This window comes from Perca fluviatilis, chromosome 8, assembly GCF_010015445.1.
Source record: "Perca fluviatilis chromosome 8, GENO_Pfluv_1.0, whole genome shotgun sequence".
In the NCBI taxonomy this organism is placed as follows: Eukaryota; Metazoa; Chordata; class Actinopteri; order Perciformes; family Percidae; genus Perca; species Perca fluviatilis.
In genome coordinates this window covers 20,982,542-21,003,446 of record NC_053119.1, presented here as the reverse complement: position 1 = coordinate 21,003,446, position 20,905 = coordinate 20,982,542, and the positions used below count along the sequence as shown (strand labels likewise).

The 20,905-nt window shown below is 40.9% G+C and overlaps 1 protein-coding gene across 1 annotated transcript; it reads left to right on the top strand.

Annotated features, from left to right (window-relative positions):
• The first annotated feature begins 1,052 nt into the window (after positions 1-1,052).
• camk1db (calcium/calmodulin-dependent protein kinase 1Db) lies at positions 1,053-20,893 on the top strand. The gene is made up of 11 exons (XM_039809237.1): positions 1,053-1,477; positions 9,708-9,839; positions 10,905-10,979; positions 13,634-13,772; positions 14,185-14,311; positions 14,551-14,626; positions 16,080-16,192; positions 16,647-16,725; positions 17,461-17,548; positions 17,667-17,829; positions 18,800-20,893. The coding sequence occupies exons 1-11, from the start codon at positions 1,383-1,385 to the stop codon at positions 18,949-18,951; spliced, it is 1,239 nt and encodes a 412-aa protein (XP_039665171.1). The 5' UTR covers positions 1,053-1,382; the 3' UTR covers positions 18,952-20,893.
• Positions 20,894-20,905: the final 12 nt, after the last annotated feature.

Below are 20,905 nucleotides of genomic sequence, written 5' to 3'. Positions count from 1 at the left end.
AACAGGTGGAGGTTCCTTGCAAGTTTTGGGTTGCATTTCTGCAAATTGAGTTGGAGATTAATGGTGTCCTCAATGCTGAGAAATACAGGCAGATACTTATCCATCATGCAATACCATCAGCGAGGTGTATGATTGGCCCCAAATTTATTCTGCAGCAGGACAACGACCCCAAACATACAGCCAAGGTCATTAAGAACTATCTTCAGCATAAAGAAGAACAAGAAGTCCTGGAAGTGATGGCCCTGATCTCAGCATCATCGAGTCTGTCTGGGATTACATGAAGAGACAGAAGGATTTGAGGAAGCCTACATCCACAGAAGATCTGTGGTTAGTTCTCCAAGATGTTTGGAACAACCTAGCACTTTGTGCAAGTGTACCTAAAAGAATTGATGCTGTCTTGAAGGCAAAGACTGGTCACACCAAATATTGATTTGATTTAGATTTCTATTCTGTTCATTTACTGCATTGTGTTAATTGATGAAAATAAACTATTAACACTTCCATTTTTGAATGCATTCTTAGTTTACAGCATTTTTTCATACCTGCCTAAAACTTTTGCACAGTAGGCTACTGTACGTGCACATTTTATACGGACATCTACAAGGCTACAAAAAGGCAAAACATGTAGGAAAGTTTAAGGGGGCCAAGGGTCACCTGCTTTGCATGGGCCCCCCGTTACACCTGGCTACGCCCCTGCCTTTAAATCCCAACTCGTGTCAAAATGAAAGCATCCATGTGTGCAACAACCAGACACAAACACGAGACTTGGTTTACATGTGTTCTCGGTAGAAACACTGGCGCTGATCAGTCAAGCAGAGTTTCCACCGGGCCGTTGCCGTTGATTTGGTGCAATGCGAACACTTAAATCGTTCACTGTGCACGCTGTCAGATAGACAGGCGGGAGCAGCAACCTCCCACTCCTCCTATTGATATAAGAACCACAGGGCGGTCGGTGGGACTCGTTAGCACACAGCAGCTCGGATGCGACTGCCGAGCGTCCTCCTCCTGCAAGTAGCCCGAGCTCAGCTCCCTGCATCGCCGCTAGACACTGACTGGATCCCGCCCGGGGAGGAGGGGGAGAGCCTGTGCGTTACCCCTTCACAGTGATCTCAACAGCGGTGAAGCTCAGACTCGGAATCCGCTACGTCAAACAGATTAGTCAAATAACCTCTCTGGGTAGGACATACCTCCGATCTTTGGGGCTTGCCGTGCTGCATCCATGGGCTGAGGAAGCAACATATAGTGTGACAAATAGCCAGGGAACCTTTGGCGAAATACAGAAGTGCACTACTTTTCTTTTTCTTTTTTTTGTGTGTCTGAGTGAGACGAGTGTGGTGATCCTCCAGCAGCGTCTCTTCTTCTCTCCCCACCCCTGGTGCGAAATGGCGAAAGAAAACGGCGAGTCCAGCGATGGATCTTGGAAAAAGCATGTCGATGATATCAAGAAGATATTTGACTTCAAGGAAGTCCTTGGGACGTGAGTAACAGGATAACGCAGCCTTACAGAAACTTTGTATCCAGTTGTGTAAATTAGCGCCAGACAACAATGACACATTGCACCGATTTAACGGAAATGAAAAGCAGACTGACAGCTGTTGAATATCCGTAGAATTAACTGCTCGATACAAAGAGAAAAGGCCTTTTGAACTTACAGCCGTCAAAAAGAGACATTTTTTTATTTTTAAATCAGTTAATTTTTCAAGGAGTGGAAGTAACAGTTCATGAGACACAATAATAATGCGTGAAGTCCGACACGCGTGATGCCCCTCGTTATGTCAGTTAATTTAAAAACTACTGCAGCTTGTTTTTATTCCCCCCCCCCCGGGTTGAAGCATGCACTGAAGCTACAGAACAGGCAGCCATTTATTTTGGGGTCGTTTTGTACAACATGATATATACAACTATGACAAAGACAGCAGGGCCTATATACACAAGTGATAAAATCAGCTCCCAAATTAAGGGACCATCTGTGACGATTTAACGTTCTTGTGCTCAATACCTTTCTTCTTAAAACAGAAGGGCATATTTTAGCCGATAAACATTATGTCTGGGTTTACAGACAGATACTAGTTTGTCCTGTAAACACTCTTATGAGAACGGCTCAGTTTCATCTGTTTAGGGACCACTTTGGTTGAAGTTGCCCCCACAGAGCAGACAAATTCCAGAGTTTATTTTGGTCCGCTGTTAGTGCTGCTTGACTTCATGTCTTTTCTTCTTTGAATAAGTTATGCTGCATAAAGAGAGCTAAGTGTTCCCCTGAATGGAAGACCCCAAACTGCTAAAGGTCTCTTGTGCTATCACACAGTATATTTCTCTTTTTTTCCTGCTGGTCTTTGTCCCCTAAAGACATGTCCGTCTTCTGACTGAGAGGAATTTAACGAGGTGATGTTTGTATTGTTGTTGGAGATTCGGGGAAGGGCCATGTCCAGGAAGGGGTCTCTCTGGGGAAATATGTTTTTTTTTTTTATTTATTTTTTATTTGGATTCAGAAACTGGTGTCAAATTTAGCAACAAAAAATGGCTTCTATACTCTGTGTTTGTAGCTAAACTGTGAAGCTTTGTCACTTACATGATAAAACCGACACATTGTGGTTTGCTGTTGTAATGTATGCAACCTCATCTTGTGTAAATGTAATAATCAGTGTTTTTTTTTTTTAAATCATCTTTTCATTTTGTGCTGCTCAGCATGACCCCAGACCTGTTTTTCCTGAGGAGCAGCATCATAAAATTCTCATAGAGATTGGTGATTCATAAAGCACACTTGACACTTCATCTGTTGTACTAAACAGTCAGATATTCCTACCTAGAGGCTGTTCTGATTTCCCCAAGGCCTTCATCTGTGTGTGTGTGTGAAGCGCCTCTGAATAACACGAGTGAATCATTGTGATTTACTGTCCACACAATGGCCAGGTTGGAGGAACACACATCCCTCGCCCACTACTTCAGCACACATCTCCGGGGCCAGTTTGTCACTGTTTGGCCATTAGGATACATGTTGTACAGCGTCCTGATTGACTTTAGAAAGGCCCATTTACCAGTTCCTGTGTCTTAATCAGGGAGTGCCTTGTTACCGCACAGCAGGGTTCACAACAGGCCACCTGGGGCAGAGAAGCCCTGCAGCTTTCCTTGAGGATTAGAAATAGACAAGGAGTGTTGGCCAGAGGAAGACATAGATAGACATAGAAGAAGACATAGATTATCCTCCTCCTGCTGCTCCACCTTTCAACTGTAGCTTCCTCATCAGGTCTCCCCATCGGCGTCCAAGAGGGATCATCCCTCTGCAGCGTCCTCATTCAATGCTCTTCACTCACCAGCAGTGGAAGTACATTAACACAAGTATTAGTAAAAGTTCACTTGAGTATTTCCATTTTATATGACTTTATATTTTTACTACACTACATTTCAGAGAGGCAAATGTCGTACTTTAAAAAATTAGTTTTTTAGTACATTATGAAATATGATGCATTGTTATAGATAAAAATACCCAACCGTTTAAAGTAGTTGAAATTAGCCTCACCCCCGCCAGCTACATCAATAAAATCAGTAATAATAATCAAATATCAAACGATACAAAACTGACATGGGCCCTTCTACTGGATATCTAAGTACATTTTTTTTTATTGACACGTTGTACACTACATTAATACTGTAATTACATTTTTCTGTTAACACTTCAGTATTTTTTACTTATATTTTATATGCAGGACTTTTACTTGTAACAGAGTATTTTTACATGATGCTATTGCTACTTTTATATACATGCATTCATACATTTTCCACCAATGCTGCACAGAGATTTGATTTCAACAGCAGCTGGAGGCCGGACCATCTGTGTGTGAACATTATGACTGATTAGATATTGATAGGAGTTTGGGGAGTAGGAAGCCTGTGGCGGTGTCAGTCGAGCTTTGGTCACACTTCATCCCTGAGTTTTCTTGCATTAGCTGTCGTGAGCTAATGAGATCTTTGCCACTGAAGCCAGTCCTCCCACCTCACTGCAACTTTGCCTTGTGGCTAATTTCAGAGCCTTAAGCTGCTGATACTCTGTGGAAACAAATTTAAGTAGCCTGACTACAAGCACCTTCAGAGATCCCAGTGGGCAAGCGTTGTAAATGTGGAGCAGAAAGGGGGTTGCTGCTCACAGTCGGGATGTTGAGATACATTTTACCATCACACTAGATCCGACTGATTTGAAGGATGCGCCAATTCTCTTTCTGATACTCCGAGTAGCTGCTGACACCGAGTACTGCTCCAATACCAGTTTTTCCCAATTTTAAAATCGGTGTACTTCACTGAACTCATTAGCATCATTTTTATGTCGGGTAACATGATCATTGCTGTGGCTCTCAAATCTCAAATAACAAAAAATTGCAGGAACGCCAAAGATATGTTTGAGGTAATTTAGGAACCGTGTCTCATTTACACATTCAGCAGTTACGAACAACCTAGTCATTAATTCAGAGATTGGTTTCTGTCCACATGTTGAATGTAAATCAAACATTCACTCTCCTTTTTAAGCTCTGTTTTTGGTCTCTACCAACTTCTGAGGGAATTGTCTGACTCTTTAGCTGGTAAATGCTCCACTGTGTTCACCAGCTGGTCGTTTACTTTGTCTGCTGTTTGGTGCTGAGCAGGTAGTGTACATCAGCGGAAGCAGCTGCCTGCTGTGGCTTAAAACTGCTGTGAGACTGAACCAAAGCAGTAAAGATGCGGGCCAGACAATGGGCTGAAAGATGCTAAAATGCTCTGTAGAGCTGAGGGGGTTCTTCCCTATGAGCGACCCCTATCACTATGTGATCCTTTTTGAATAAAGAAATATTGATATAGAAAACAATAATATTGTTATCAGCCTTTAAAATCCATTATGGTTTCATTTCTACATCATACTTAACTCAGGAAAATCACTTGAAGAATGCACATTTTATTTATTTAAATGTCATGCCTTAAAAGCAGTCCAAAAATGATGCTTTCCAGTTTCAGCCTCTCTTTGTCATGTTTTTCCAGAATCCCACTTTCTGAGATTAAAGTGCCAAAGCTGTCCTCTGTTAGCTCCCACTGCAGACCACACAGTTTAGCTAATTCAGGTCACTTAAAGCTATGATTCTTTTTGCCATCAAAGAGGAAAATTACCCTTTTTTGTGTTTGATATTAATAAATAAACTGGCTCTACGTTCGATATTAAACCAACTCTGGCTCTAACAAAGCCTTACTCTTTCTGAAACACAGCTCGCGTAGAGACTAGTTGGGTCCTTGATGCAGTGAAAATGGCAGCTAGGCAACTAGAATGACGGAAGTCCTTGGTTGCTCCGTCTGAAGAAGACACTGCCTACTTCCCACCACCACCACTGTCCTCCAGCTACATTCACTGTCGGAGATAGTTTGTCATTGACCATAATGATGGAGAGTCAAAGATGAGTTTCCATTTGTATTCATGTCCCTGTCACCACCAGTGAATACCTACAAAGCTATAGTATACTATCCACTGCACTCAGGGAGTTAAAATGTACCAGACTGCCCTGAAAAGCACAAGAAGTGATAATCGCCCTTATTAAAGTAATTCAGCTTCTCTCCGATGGGCTATGTACAGTAGCCCTAGACAGATTTCTGCCGAACATTTCCCTTTAAGCGATAGATATTTATTCTTTTTATTTGCTTATGAGTGGCATTAGCTCATCACTTATCACTCTATAAACTGACCATCTTTCTCTGTTTGGTCAACAGTCTGAAGTGCACATTCCTGAAAAGTAGTCCCAGGTCCAGTGTGTTGTTGGGAAATGGTTTCCAGCTTTAGTCGTTGGGACTGTGAGCGCTTCTGGATTTCATTCTAGTCGTATTATTGGAGTTGATGTACCTCCGCAGCACCATATCAATGCTGTTTACTCCTTGGAAGGACAGAAAACCAGTGTTAAGGACCAGAGATGAAAACCACCGCTGAATTGATGACATTATTCCAATGCAGTGGTGGAAAGTAACTCAAGTACAATTTTGAGGTATTCGTACTTTACTTGAGCGGTACCATTTTACGCAACCATTTTATGAATCTGAAAAATTAGAAAATAGTGAAAAATGCCCATAAGAATTTCCTTAAAACGAAGTGTGATGTGTTTGAATTACTTGATTTGTCACATCAACACTTAAAAACCTAAAAATATCTAGTTTACTCTAAAATAAGACAAAGCTAAGTAACATATTCTCACATTTGAGATGTTTGGCATTTTTTCTTGAAAAATTTAAATTTAATCAGTTTAAAAAAAAAAATAATAATGGACAACTATTTCTGTCAATTGATTATCAAGGTTCAAGGTTATCTTTATTTTCCCACTAGGGGAAATGTATTTTGCAACCAGACATTAACGACCCATCAACACAATAAATCATAGAGCTGGAGCAGGAGCAGGAAAATCGAAACTCATACCAAGTACACGTGAACAATGTTCAAAGGAAGTGCAAGGAATTCAGCCAGAGTGCTATTTGTTTTATCAATTGCAAATTCACAGACATGGAATCTCTTAGTCCTCCTAAAGGGTGATGTCAGACGTCCTGAGGGCAAAAGCTTAAACTCATTAGCCCTTCTAAGGACCTGCCTGTTAAAAAATTATAAATATTTGACCGTTAAGCAGATTTTACATAGAAAGCATGTGATCATCTTATAAAATATGACCCATTTGATACATTTTAGATTAATCTACCCAACAGGACGTAAAGTAGTTCAAATGAGTTCCAACTCGACCAGGTACAGCTTTGAGATGCTGCTTAGTTTCCATTGAACCACTAACAAGTTTCCATTTATATCTAATAATGTTACGCTGACAGGGGCCGTTCTGCCTGCATCATAAGTACTTTTTCTTTTTGATCCTTTTACTGTACATTTTTTGACATTTTGCACTTTCTTAACGTTTTGAATGCAGGAACTTTACTTGTAATGAATGGATCTAAAATTACATTAAAATGATTATGTAATAAGATGGATTTATAGATCAACTTTATTTTTCTACTATAAAATAGATCTTCAATAACCAAAATGAAGGCTTATTTATTGACAAAAAACAATATCAGCCGATTATGTATCATTATCTGATTTCTTTTTTTTTTTCTTTTTTTTTACTTTTGTATTGGCCTTAAAAAAAATCCAGTATCAGCCAGGCTATAGTGGAGCATGGTTGTGTCACTACTTTTACTTATTTAAAGGATGTGGCCTTCTAAAGATTCTTTACAGCAAACATGGAAAACTGATCCTCGAAGAGAGAGGCCAGTATTCCAGATGATGATGATGAGAATAATAATGTGCATATTGCAGAAAGTAGTGCCTGTTAGTTAGAAACGGTGTCATTTTCACATAGTTTGTCCAGCTGACACTACAGTTTACAAAACTCTGAGTAGACAGAGTAGCATATCACAGCTGATCAGATGGTGGTGTGAAGTCTGTTTAAAAATATTTTTTTTTGTGACTGTCTGCTGCCAGCATAACTTTTATTACCAAATTTGAGAGATCTTAGCTAAAATGTGTACAATTATGTTTTCTGTACAATGATTCTGATGACAGATTATTTTTCATACTCATGAATAGGAGAACTAGTGACGGTCCCAATCTGGTTGTATCTTTTTTTCTGTTTGCTCTCCCCGTATTATAATTACTTTTAAAACTGTAATTTTTATCCGCAGTTTTTAAAAGCATAGATTATATAATCTATCATGTTTTTGGTTTAAAGCTGTCGTTGCACCGTTAACGGGTGACTTTGAACACAGTAGGTCACAGCGGTGATCGCTCTACCTGGATTATCAAGTCTGGCTTTTCCATCCCATGTGTTGCGTAACGGGCCGCTGTAATGCATCTTACACAAGATGATTCAGTGTGATTACTCAGCAACACCACAATACAGGGAATGTCAATAAGCCAGCCTCAGTCGCCGGGACCACCACCCCTTCCATCTAAAACACTTCTCCTCTCCTCTCTTCTCAACTGTGACCCCTCATTTACATAATCGCCAAAGGACAACCAGCTGAGGTCGCGGCCTGAAAAAGTTGTCTGGATGATTGTTTGATACATGGCTTCACTTTGCATCAGACGCAGGTTTCACACAGAGCACATTTCACATTAGTCAGGTGTGGGTGTTCAGACATTGCAACTTTTATTTCCTGTGAATTAGCAATTGATAGCTTGAATGCTTGCAGCACAGTCTTTTATGCTTCATGCATTGACAGAGCAAGAGAAGTCACAGGATTCTGTCATTCACAGGAAGTGATGTTGTCAATGTGGGGAGCAGGGGGACAGAAATGGTGCTATACTCTCTAACCACCCTCTCAGTGAGTTCACAGGTTTCCTGTGGTTTTCATCATGATGTATTGTATCTCCTGTTGCAGAAAGCGTGCTCTGAAAAAAAACCGGAAGAAAAAAACCATGCAATAGTCGTTTGACGGGCTCAGCGTGCTGCTGGGGGAATTTTGTACTTCTAATGTCCACACAGCAGGAGAATTCGGTCGCATGCGCTGAATAGAAATTATGCTCATTGTCCTCACGGCAACAGCTGCAGTGGGAAGATAGTGCTGTAACGGGCCTGCAAGTAGTCCACCAACTTCCTCACTTACACAAGCCCTTGAATTTGCATATTGTCCCACATCATGTGTCGGAATGAGGTCAAAGTCAGAAGGGCGTACGCTTCAAGCCCTCTCAGTTCTGTTTGTTTGAGTGTGTTCCACCTCATCACGCCTGGGGCTGGACTCCGTTTCCAGGTAGTGTGTTTGTGCGCAGTTGTTTGTGTTGTGGCTCTGACTGACCCTCCCCCGCCCCCAGTATGATGGTGGATTGAGGGATTAGCATGGATTTGATGGCCTCGTGGGATTTAGTGCAGCTAGTGGCACGGAGTTTAGAGCCCGTTAGGAGGGATTGATTACACTTTGAGAACATAATGGCCCTTCTGATGTTGGCCATCTTGCTTTTTGTAAGGCAGTGGATCACTTAAGGTGTATTTCTTTAAGTCACTTTTGCATAACTGATGAGTATCCAACGAGACACTAATTTCTGCAATTAAACCTTTTGTCAAAAAGGGAGGAAACAAATGCAGCAGGCAGATCGCTGCCATTTTCATATTTTCTTGGCTTGTCCTTTTTTCATTTTGGCAAGAGATTACCGGTACTAAAGAGATAATGATGGATTAGAAGTTGATTGCTCTTTTGTTACATTATACACGTGGCAACATCACAGATAAATGTTTTTTTTCCGAGCTTGATAAATAATTAATGAATTGGAGTAGAACATAAGCACTCCAAAACACACTGAAAATCACGCTACCTGCTCAGCGAGATTTATTAAGGTGGACTGAATTCTGTATCATAGCAACAGATACAGATTGCTTAAGCAAATATTCCCTTAATTCTGTATTTGTTTTTAAAGGCTCTCATGTATGGAGACAGATGGTCTGAGGAAGACACGCTATGTGCCGTCCTAAATGGGTGTTTTTTAGAGGTTTTAAAAGTGTTTGCCGTGCTTTTGGCTGCACACGAACACCAAGCGTAAGCTAACACAGATGGCTGTTGGCCATAGTCGGGGACTTTAGCCAGTTCTCAGTAAATATTCACAATATGCTGTTTGTGTACTCTGGCCTGTCTGCCTCTGAGAGCCCTCTATCTACTTACTGACGATTTTCTGTTTCAATATTGACTGAGCGCATATAAAGCAGGACTAACATGTTTCTCTTTCTCTCTTGCAGGGGTGCGTTTTCTGAAGTGGTGATGGCTCGGGAGAAGGCAACCGGAAAGATGGTTGCAATCAAGTGCATCCCGAAAAAAGCGCTGAAGGGAAAGGAGACGAGCATCGAAAATGAAATTGCTGTGCTAAGGAAGTATGTACCGCATAACTGAGCTGCGGGGGAGTTTGCACAGGAAGAACACCAGGGTCACCACCTCGTGGCGTCCTGGTGGAAGCGCTAGTGTGTCTCTCCTCTCTGAGTAATGACTCAGAGTTAAGATGCTGGTGCCGCTCAGTTTATTTAACAGCCATTGTCAGGCTTAAGTGACTTCCTTGTCGAATCTCATCTATCCACCATTTTGGATCTTCACAGTGTACTCGCACACACTCGCACACATACACAGGGTATGACAGGATTGCTCTGACACCAGGTGACACTCCATCCTCCCCCAGGGCCTGATGGGTAATTCCCCTGAGAAGCTCAGTTATCAGTCACTTTTGAAGTGAGCGCGACAGTTGTTGTTGGGTGTAGTTGCCTGGTTACAGTTGCTATCCCTGACTTTCTCCCTTTTCTTTTTTTTTCCTCGCTGTCTTGATTTCTCATCCCTTTTTCTCCCTTTCTTCATACTCTTTACTCAGTCTAATAGCCCTCAAACTGCAACCTCATTTTCGTGCTGGAGTTCGTTCTGAAAGAAAGTTGTGAAGGTTGTTTAGTCCTTTGAGACTCTTCCCGCCTCCTCCTCGTCCACCCCCACCTTTTCCTTTTCAGCCACCTGCCCTTGTGAACACGTTCTGTCAGCTGCATATCTGCTGGCAGAGTTTTTTCTTTTTTTTTCTTCTTTTTTTTTTTAAAACTAAAACCTTGTTGTGTGGTTGCTTGGACACAGGCTCCCAGCATCTTCTTTAGGTGCTCCTGCAGACGGGGGTTGCCGCTTCATGACTCAAATTGATTTGCATCCTCTAAGAATCACCCCTCCTCCCTCGCTCTCCAATCACACACAAAAGGTTTCTCCCTTGTGTGAAGGATACAAGCGTGAACATACACATGTGCACAAGCACTCACAGACGAGGCAAAAAAAGATAAAGCGAAAGAACTCTTCAGTTGGCAGGGCATCGTTTAAAAAAAAAGAAAAGGCTAATTGCACCTCATTTGTGGCCTGTGCTGAAATGAACAGAGGCTGACAGCAAGCAAAGTGAATTTTCTGTCCTCCCTCTGCAGGATAAAGCATGAGAATATCGTGGCTCTGGAGGACATCTACGAGAGCTCAAACCACCTGTACCTCATAATGCAGCTGTAAGTACATCAACCCTCCACATTGTTTATTTAGGTAAGCTCTTTGTCTCTCATTCGGCCGGTCATTTTGATAATTTGTCTTTTTTTGCTTGAATAAGCTTCTGTAATGTCCTTGCAGCATTTTTACCCTCAGATGAATGTCTGAGTGAATGCAGTGATTCTTTTAAAGGTGAATGAGATATTACAAAATATGCTTTTCCGATGGTTAGATAAGAAGATTGATGCCACTCTCATATCTGCCTGTGGCAGAGGTCATGTGGACGACTAGCCCCAGTTTGTTCCTTTCAGGTATTATTATTATTATTATTATTATTATTATTATTATTATATTCGAGTTACAGAGCTAAACTCTGTTTTTCAAAACATAAATACCCGGTGATCTTTAAAAAACCCAGAAGGTCATTTAAAATCACATTACAGTTCTGAAGGTATTTCCGGGATCCTCACAGACTCTTCTACCCATCTGGATGCAAAAATACTCATCCGCTGCATGATACAAAAGATTTGTATGATAGCCAGAAATTACACGTGCTAAGCTAAGTTTCTCCTGGTCCAGCTTCATATTCATCTTACAGACATGAGCGAGGTATCGATCTTCTCGTCAAATTCTTGGCAACAAGGGAATAAGGATATTTACTTTACGCTCTTAAAGCTTGAGCTTGCGTTGAGGCTGTTACAGCTGTTGATTCCATTTAATGGTCATTTGAGGATGTGGTCCAAAGTGTTGTTTATGTTGCAATATCTTGTTAAATGTATTTCAGTCAGTGTTTGTGGAGGTGTATGTCTAAAAACCTCTTTGCTGTTTTCCTGTGTGGTATATGTCGTCATGATTTCAGAGACCTTTCCCCTCACCACATCATTTCAGTCTTTGTGACTAATGCACCAACAATTTAAGCAGCGATTATCTGCCCTCATTGTACCTCTGTCTTGAAGTCTCACTTCTAAAACAGTGATAGGCAGACAGTCAGCCTTGAAAGCAGGCGCATTTTCAGAATTGATGCTCAACTTAATATGAGTCACTTACCTACTGTCATTGCACTTTAAAGTAGTTGAGAGGAATTGCTGGTTGCAATCAATCAGTTGCAAACACTTAAAAGTTAAATAATGTAACGAAGGGTCAAGTCTCAAAAGTCTTGATGAAATAACACAACTGAATTTGTAAAAACAAAGTAGATTTAGATTTATTGTCCAAGAGGGATATTTGTTTTCATAGACAGCACAAAGAAACATACATATGCAGTATACACACAGCAACATACAGATAGCAACATATATATGTACACATGTTAGCATACAGATACACAGTAGGCAGCACACAATCTTAATGTATACATTAATTCAATTAACCACAACAGTGTCGGCGAGGCAGATTGTTCAGGGTTGCTATTGCAGAAGGAACAAAACTCCTGCTAAAGCGAGCTCTTCTCCATTTCTTTTATTTATTTATTTATTTTTTTTTATATTTTTGAACATACAAACACAATTGAACAAGATCAAAAAGCCTCTCACACCCCCCCCCCCCATCCTCTGCGGTCTCGAGGAAAACAAAAACCGAAATCACACCTTGCCTAGTCACCCTCCTCTACTTCTTGTGATGCTGAGGTCATTAGGACTGATACTTGTGCTGCTACGTTTTTCCATAGGTCTAAAGTCGATGATTTGGCTTTGTTAATCCTTGCTGTAGAGAGCTCAAGCATAACTATGTCCAGAAAATACGCCAACCATTGTTTTATACAAAACGAGTGGGGGGTGGGGGAGAACCAGCCAGCGTTGAGCTATCATTTTCTTGATTGCGGTTGCGCCGGCTAGCACTCTTCTCCATTTTAAGTGTTCTGAATATCAGGCCAGAGTAATGTGAAGTGTTGGTTTGGGGGTGATCGTTGTCGTTTGATATTGTGAGTGCTAGGTGTGTGCTGACTCGGTGGTTTATATCCAGTAGACTGGGTGTGGGAAGGCAGATGATTTAGGAGGCAGTGCGTCTAAGGCTGGTAAGAAATTGGAAATGGTTAACATGGTGAAGACGCACAGGGAACAGAACAGCAGGATGGGTTGACTTATGATTTTGTAAAGCAACAACAGGAGGTGAGTGGCAACAGCACTGGGTAATTTAACAACACTGTAAACTACAGCTGCAAAATGACAATTAAATGTAATCATTCGATTCTTGCACTGAACTGAATAAGACCTTTCTATAATTTTTTCCATCCTATGTACTGCCGTGTACCAGTGTCATTGTTGTGTCCTTAAACAATAAATAACTGGAATTATTTGGACAAGTGTTTTGATCAGTAAACCATTTACTAGAGAAATGCAGGTGTGTAAAAAAATATTTTTAAGGAGGATGTTTTAGAGTTTGGGGGATCAGATCATTTTGGTGCAGGATCTGGGGTTGAGTGCAGGTACATATGGCTACAGAAGTAAGAAAACATTGCATTTATAAAGTGGACAAAAAAATAGATCCTTCTGTGGTTCCCCATGTTATTTTTTACTGCAAATGTAGTACTCCCATGTAAGTTAACTTGGCTGGCAGCTATGGCAAATATTAGTGTCCACATGAAATTAATCATTTGTAATTAGGTAATCTACTAATATTCGATGAATATACCACTTAAAAGTAAAGTGTCATTAGATAAACCTGTCTTGTGTGCTGACAGGGTGTCTGGAGGTGAGCTGTTTGACCGCATCGTAGAGAAAGGTTTCTACACAGAGATGGATGCCAGTCGGCTCATTCGACAGGTTTTGGATGCAGTCAACTATCTGCACTCTATGGGCATAGTGCACAGAGACCTAAAGGTACAAAATCCAATACAAGCGCTGAAAATGTTTAGTCACTCATCGAGGAGAACTCTTCACATTTACAAAGAGGAGATATCCCTGCTATTTAACCTGCGTGAGTGATATTATGTGATATTATGCGCTTCATGAGGATCACCCACAGAGGTTAAATGTTGGGGATTTTCCTTCTTGGTAAAACTGATGAAGCCTCTTGGATGAGCCGTAAACCTCCCCCAACTCTTGACTGACAAATCCAGGGGATTTATTTTCATGTTTTGTCTGATATTTTACCGCATGGATGATTGACACACACACACACACACACACACACACACACACACACACACACACACACACACACACACACACACACACACACACACACACACACCCTTTTTTTTTTTTTTACCTCTTTTCCTCTCATTTCAAGCCTGAGAACCTGCTGTACTTCAGTCCCCATGATGAATCAAAGATCATGATCAGTGACTTTGGCTTGTCAAAGATGGAGGGAACCGGTGACGTGATGGCCACCGCCTGTGGGACTCCAGGATACGTGGGTGAGGACGCCCTCTGAGCTCTGGAAACTTCCCCCAAGCTAATTAGATGCGATAGTTGGCTAAACATGAGTTAATCTAATCTGCCAGTAGCCGCAGGGTCAGCCTTAGCCATCTGCTACAGGCAAACCAACAAACATTTACATTCTTCTTCAGCCTCTGTGTCATGGTTGAAAACTGTTTGCATTGTTTCACTAGTTTTTTCTGACCACGTTTTAAAAAAAATAATTTCATTGTTCCAGCTCCTGAAGTTTTAGCTCAGAAGCCCTACAGTAAAGCTGTGGACTGCTGGTCTATTGGGGTCATCGCTTATATTCTGTAAGTGCTCACTTTTAAATATGAATATGGTTATTAACTGAAGCTTATTTTCTCCGTGTTTGATAGCTTGATTCTCATGTATTTTTTTTAAAACTTTTATCTAAACAGGAAGCCCAGAAACCACAAGCAAAACCTCATTGATATTAAAAACCTTTTTATCAAGAGTGTGATCAACAAAGGGAGCAAAGTTAGAGTTACAAACAAACCTCATAAAACTGATAACAAGACTGGAATTGAAAAAGAGTCTACAACCATGCTAGCTCTGTGAGGCTGTACTTAGCATGTTAGCATGTTTAGCAGGTAGACGACAGCGTGTCCGAAATTCATAGTACTACTACTACATACTGATTCTAAGACGTTTTTTTTTTAGTGTGTAGTGCATTCACACTAGTAGCCTATTAAATCTTGGGGAAACATTTTGCATGTTTACTTGTGAAGTTCAGTTGGCAGTTTGATCAACAACTGACATCACACATATTGTATAATTTTCTGTATCACACATATTGTATAATTCCTTGTATCAAATAAGTGTCTGATATTTTTGAATATTAACTGTAAACGGTATACTATGAGGATTAGTATGTAGTAGCTTATATACTGTATAGAATTAGTATGTAGTAAGCATTTGGAACACTTATTTAATTTATTGGGTTAGCATGCTAACATTGGCTAATTAGCACTAAACACGAAGTACAGCTGAGGTTGATGGGAATGCCATTGGTTTTGCAGGTATTTGGATATAAATCAAAGTATTGGACAAATTTGAACTGATGATGAACTAGATGAAATGTTAAGGGATCACCAAAGTAATTACAAATTCATCCTGAGACAATACCTCTTAAAAACAACATAAAAGCAGTCTCAAACCATCAAACCTGAAATAAATCCAGATTCTAATTTACACCATTTGATCGTAGTCTGAGTGATTCCCACAGCTACTGTTCCTATTTTACAGAGTCTGTAAAGCTTTAAGTGGAAAGTGTTACACGACTCTGCCAAATGAATTAAGTGGTGATGCTCGTTAGCAAAGAGAAAATCCCTGGAGTCGTTATACATTCGTTAGGTATGAGGAACTTTAAGGTAATTAAGTGGAAGAGTTTCTGAAGCCCTCACAAATGAGCTGGTGTTTTTTATGGAATAATTTAGACTTTTCCATAGTCAAGATGACAATTTCAATATACAACATGAATTGATGTTGTAGATTTGCAGTTTGCATGTCATGTTTTTCCAATATCCTATGTAAATGGGTTGTTTTTGTCTTAGTATTCATGTAGTCTCTATAATCCCTCTGAATTTCCCCCCTTTGCATGCTATATGAAAAATCAAACTGCCAGTGAATGAGATTAGGCCACAGCAAATCCTCTTTAGATTTGGGTTAAAATTTCTAACATCAGCTGGATGACGGCATTCACACAGGCTGTTGTTGTGTAATCATCCATCTTCATCTTCCCAGGCTGTGTGGTTACCCTCCTTTCTATGATGAGAATGATTCAAAGCTCTTTGAGCAGATTCTCAAGGCAGACTATGAGTTTGACGCACCATATTGGGATGACATATCCGACTCCGGTGAGCTGTGATGTTTATGTCTTCATGTTTGTCTGTGTGTGTGCATACACTGTCTTTTTAGAATATAAGACGCAAGATGACATGACCTAGAGAGTATTGTAGTCAACATGCTAAAATGAAAAATGTGTCTTTTATGGGCACACATACAGTTCAACAAATTACATTAGTATTTTCTTGGGTTTAAACATTATTTTAAGAAAATTCTTCTGGTAATCAGCTACATCTTATACGCCACACAACTACTGAAATACTTTCTGGTTCCTCCATAAAAACTGAAGTAATAAACTAGGCTTTAGTCTCTGATCATCTCTATTTTCTCTATAATTACTACTAAATTACATGGTTCTTTGCAGGACCTGTTTTAGGAAAATGGTTGCAGGACCCTTTGCTGTTCCAGCGTATATAACATATTTTCAGCTGGACATGTTTTTGACCTTTTCATTTCCCTCTGCAGCCAAAGACTTCATCAGCTGCCTAATGGAAAAGGACCCAGAAAAGAGATTCATCTGTGACCAGGCTCTTCAGCACCCTTGGTGAGAAATGAACCACCGCCACACTGCACCCCAACCAGACAATCACAGAGAACCACACACTTCTTGGTGCGATTAAACAACAGTATGACGCAGATTGCCAGGCTTACGCATTTGTCATGGAGAGCATGTCCTCCCACTGTCATCTGTCGCCATGGCTCCGAGCCACGATCCCACCTCTGCTCGGCACCGCCAGCCCTAAGAGAGAAATCTGCTGAATAAATGGTTGCCAATTAGTGGCTGGCGTCCTGAAGGATCCTTGAAGAATGTGGAAGCTTTAATGAACAATTAGGATGTCTTCCCAGGCCTGAGCCAGAGCTTATGAGAGCGAGCAGGGGTAGGCTGCTGTCTTTGGCTGAGGTGGCCAATATGAATAGGTCTGCTAGCCATTAATGGGCCTTTTGGGTCCTGGGCAGGTGGTCCCTCTGATACAAATATGTGGTTTGTGACACCAGCAACAGGTCATAACAGAAAGAAATGGCTTTCATTGACAAAGTTTCATACAGAGATATTAAGATGAGTGTGACAGAAAGTGATGCAGTGTGTGAGCTCCTGCAAAAACATTGGCCCATCGGTGTTTTAGCAGAATGAAAATAAATGATCCAAGCAAATACGAAAACAGCATGAGGACGATTCCCAGAGGTTTATATAATATATGTAAACCATTTGGGTAATGCTGTGTTTGTATGTGTAAATTGTTATTTACATGCTCTAAAAGAACTTGACTTTAATTTTCAGGATTGCTGGAGACACTGCTCTCTGCAAGAACATACATGAATCAGTCAGTCGACAGATGCGGAAGAACTTTGCCAAAAGCAAATGGAGGGTGAGCACACAAGACTTATCAGATATTACTAAAAACACAATATTCTATATCTTTTTGAATTGCAAACCCATACAGTGGTTCATCTGTACATTTGTCTGTTCACACCCTCTCTTTACAGCAAGCTTTCAATGCGACGGCTGTGATCCGCCACATGAGGCGCCTGCAGCTGGGCACCAGCTTTGGCAGCAGCATTCACAACGCCAACTCCGTTTCCAACCCTCAGAGTCGTGCTCCAGCCAAGAGCCAGTCTGTGGACTGTGCCCCGCTCTCCCTGGAGGACTGTGAGTGACACTTCAGATGTCTCTGTAGACATAAACATGTCCAAGTTTTAATGCCGCACTCAGCCCAGCTCTGTCAACTCTGCTGCCCTCTTCACCGAGATGATTGGAAACTTTAAAAAGCTCTTAAGGTGTAATTTTCAATTAAACAGACTAAACTGATTTGACACCAGCCACGTGGTCACAACGTTTCTTAATTTTACATGAGATTTATACATATGAAGAGAAGATTTTTGTTTATTTACTTTATCAGTCATTTCAGTCATTTATCAAACAATTGTGATTGGCAACAGCATATGGTTGGCCTACTTACTTATATTTTTCTAGCCTTTCAACCACATCTCATGGTTTTTGTCAGCCAATAGTTTGCTCAGTAATGGAAATGTAATGGAAAGTAATGGAAATGGCTCAGTATTATTTTTACTACTAGAGCACCAAATGTGTTTTAATCCAATGCTTGAAAATTGCAATTACTCCAGTTTGAGTAACATTTGTATATAACCACAGTGCTGGGTTGTTTCAGGAAACTATTAATACCTATTTTCAGTAAAGTATTAACAGATGGCCTTGGCATTGGGATACACCTAATCAGAACCAGTTTGAACGACATGCTGTCTGATGTAGTAGAAATCAAAAGGGTTTGTATATATTTTTTCAAACGGCTGCACTTGAAGGCAGAATTAAAAGCCAGCCATCGTAGAGAGGGAGAAGAAATTATATTGTTAAAATGTTAGGGATAACTGCGCACGTTTTCAGACGTTCGTTCGCACATTTTTCTCTCTAGAAAAAAAGTCAGAAAGTAGAAGAAGCATACTGGTGCCATAACACACAAACACACGCAGTGGTTTTGGTCTTTTGATGGGATTTGTTGACATTAATCAAAACACAGAAAATTTCCAGACTTATCCTTTAACTTATATAAATAAAACTCGAATTCAGACATACAACGCTGAAACTATATTTTCTCCCACAGGTCCTCCAATAGAACCTTTGCCCTCTGCTGTTAAAGTGTACACTCAGGACTCTGATGCCTCTTCTCCTGTACGAGAGGAACCATCTGTGGTGGCCGAGCCACCGCGGCCACGACCCTCCACTGTTACAGTCATCCACACTGGGACTAAATGACGCCAGGTTCCGCGGGAGGTGAGCTGGGAGACCACAGAGCTTTGAGACGGGATACAACCAACCCAGGCCTCAACGTCGTCGCCCAGTTCGCCCATCCTGCAACCTCCCATCTGATTCTGCCAACCACGGGAGGAATTTGAGGAGCGTTGGCTCTGCTCCATTTACCGTGGCTCAGCACGGCACCCCCGTTGCTTCCCTTCTCACTGTCATACAGACCTGGAAGTACAGAGGGGAAGATGTTCACCAGAAGTTATTGTGGAAGCCATGTTCAGCCTGGATCATGGTTGTCTGGCAGATAAACAAGCAGCTGGGAAGTCCCACACTAAAGCGAACTCTTTATTGAAGCTGCTATCAGTTTTGACTGTGAGCGTATTGAGAAAAGGACGCTCCATTGTATGCCTTTTGTAAATATCTTGCCTGGAAATGTTGAGTGGAGTCGTGTTATGCAAGTGAAATATAAGCTTCAAGCTGTGGTAAATAATTGTGACATCTTCTGCGCTCTGAACTTCTTGTTGTTGTTTTGACAGCTCTTCTTAATTTGCTGTGGTATTTGCTACAATGGCTCCCAACAGTGTGACATATGTGTTATTGCTCTCTCCTTGCTTTTAAAGTGTGCGGACAGGAAATACGAGCAGGGCGGTGTGCTTCAATCACGGCTGTGATCGCTGAGAGGGCTGGTGCATTGCGCTTACGTATTGGATAATTTATTTTCTTACAATATATTATTTTGGAAGAAATGTGTTAAGTGTTATAAGACTGACCTGGAAAGCTATTGAATTGGATGATAAAGATACAGTATCTAATAGTTGTTACTTTGTAATTGCTATTTTATTTGAATTCATTTTTTGACGTGACTGTGAAGTCCTCCTTGGCCACAGGAGGGCAACCACGTGTTGTTGCTGTGTGACCAGTTCTCAGGGATGTGCTCCAACATGAAGCCAAACAAACCCTTCTCACTGCTTATGAGGATGTTGATGGTGATAGTTGAAAAGGTAAACCTCCTCCTGCAGATTATTCTAACGTGCCATTGGGAGAGTTCGATTGATGGTTTATTTCTTTAAATCCATCATTATTGACCGTATGAGTGTAATGTAACTTGTACTTAAATGGATTGTTTTCCCTTTAAAAACGTTGACTTATATTTGGATTTAAAGAAAGTGTTTATCAGTGAAGTGCACAGTCGTGTCTGCAGTAAAAATGTAAAATGACAAATGAATGCAAACGTATCTAGATAACGATTGCTCCCATTGCAGAAATCATCAAATCAGTACTTTACAGTTCAGTAGTCGTACTATCGTGCTCTGCTTCCGCTCATGAAGCGGCTGGTCTGAGGACAGCTCACTTACTCTGTGTTTAATCACTGTGTTTTCATACACGCCTGTTGAATTTAGCAGAAAGACTCTTTCTCCTTTTCTCCTCCGCTCACTCTCTAGAGCAGAGAGCTTCAACAAGGGGTCGGGGACCCGTAGGGGGTCATCAGAGTTGCTGCAGGGGCCACCAAATTATTGTTCAATAGTTTAAAAAAAATATTAAAATTAAAATGTGTCTGAAAATATACATCAACATATTTGTAGAGATAAATCTTTTTTTTTTTCATTTACACAACATTGATGCTAGGCATACTGACCTATAGGTATGGTAGCCATCCACAGATACAGTTAACCCTAAGGATTCACTGTGCCAGCTGAGGGGTCCTTGGCCTAGACAACATTGAAGACCCCTGCTCTAGAGACTTTCACACAAAGAAGAGAAGGGACCGGTCTTTGTGTTTTCTCTGTGGTACCTGTATTTCCTTTTAAATCACTCAACATGAATGGTTTAAAAAAAAGAACACTCTATCAGAACATGCCCAATATCGAGGGCTTTGCCATCTTGAATTATCTAGAAATGTTGTGGTGAATATTGACATCTACGTACTGTAAATACAAATCTCAACACAGTTCGTGCTTGGGTC

Coding starts and splice junctions, on each gene's coding strand:
- camk1db (XM_039809237.1), top strand. CDS start 1,383: ATGGCGAAAGAAAACGGCGAGTCCAGCGATGGATCTTGGAAAAAGCAT. Junction 14,312..14,550: donor TGGGACTCCAGGATACGTGG/GTGAGGACGCCC, acceptor TCATTGTTCCAG/CTCCTGAAGTTTTAGCTCAG. Junction 16,193..16,646: donor GGATGACATATCCGACTCCG/GTGAGCTGTGAT, acceptor TTCCCTCTGCAG/CCAAAGACTTCATCAGCTGC.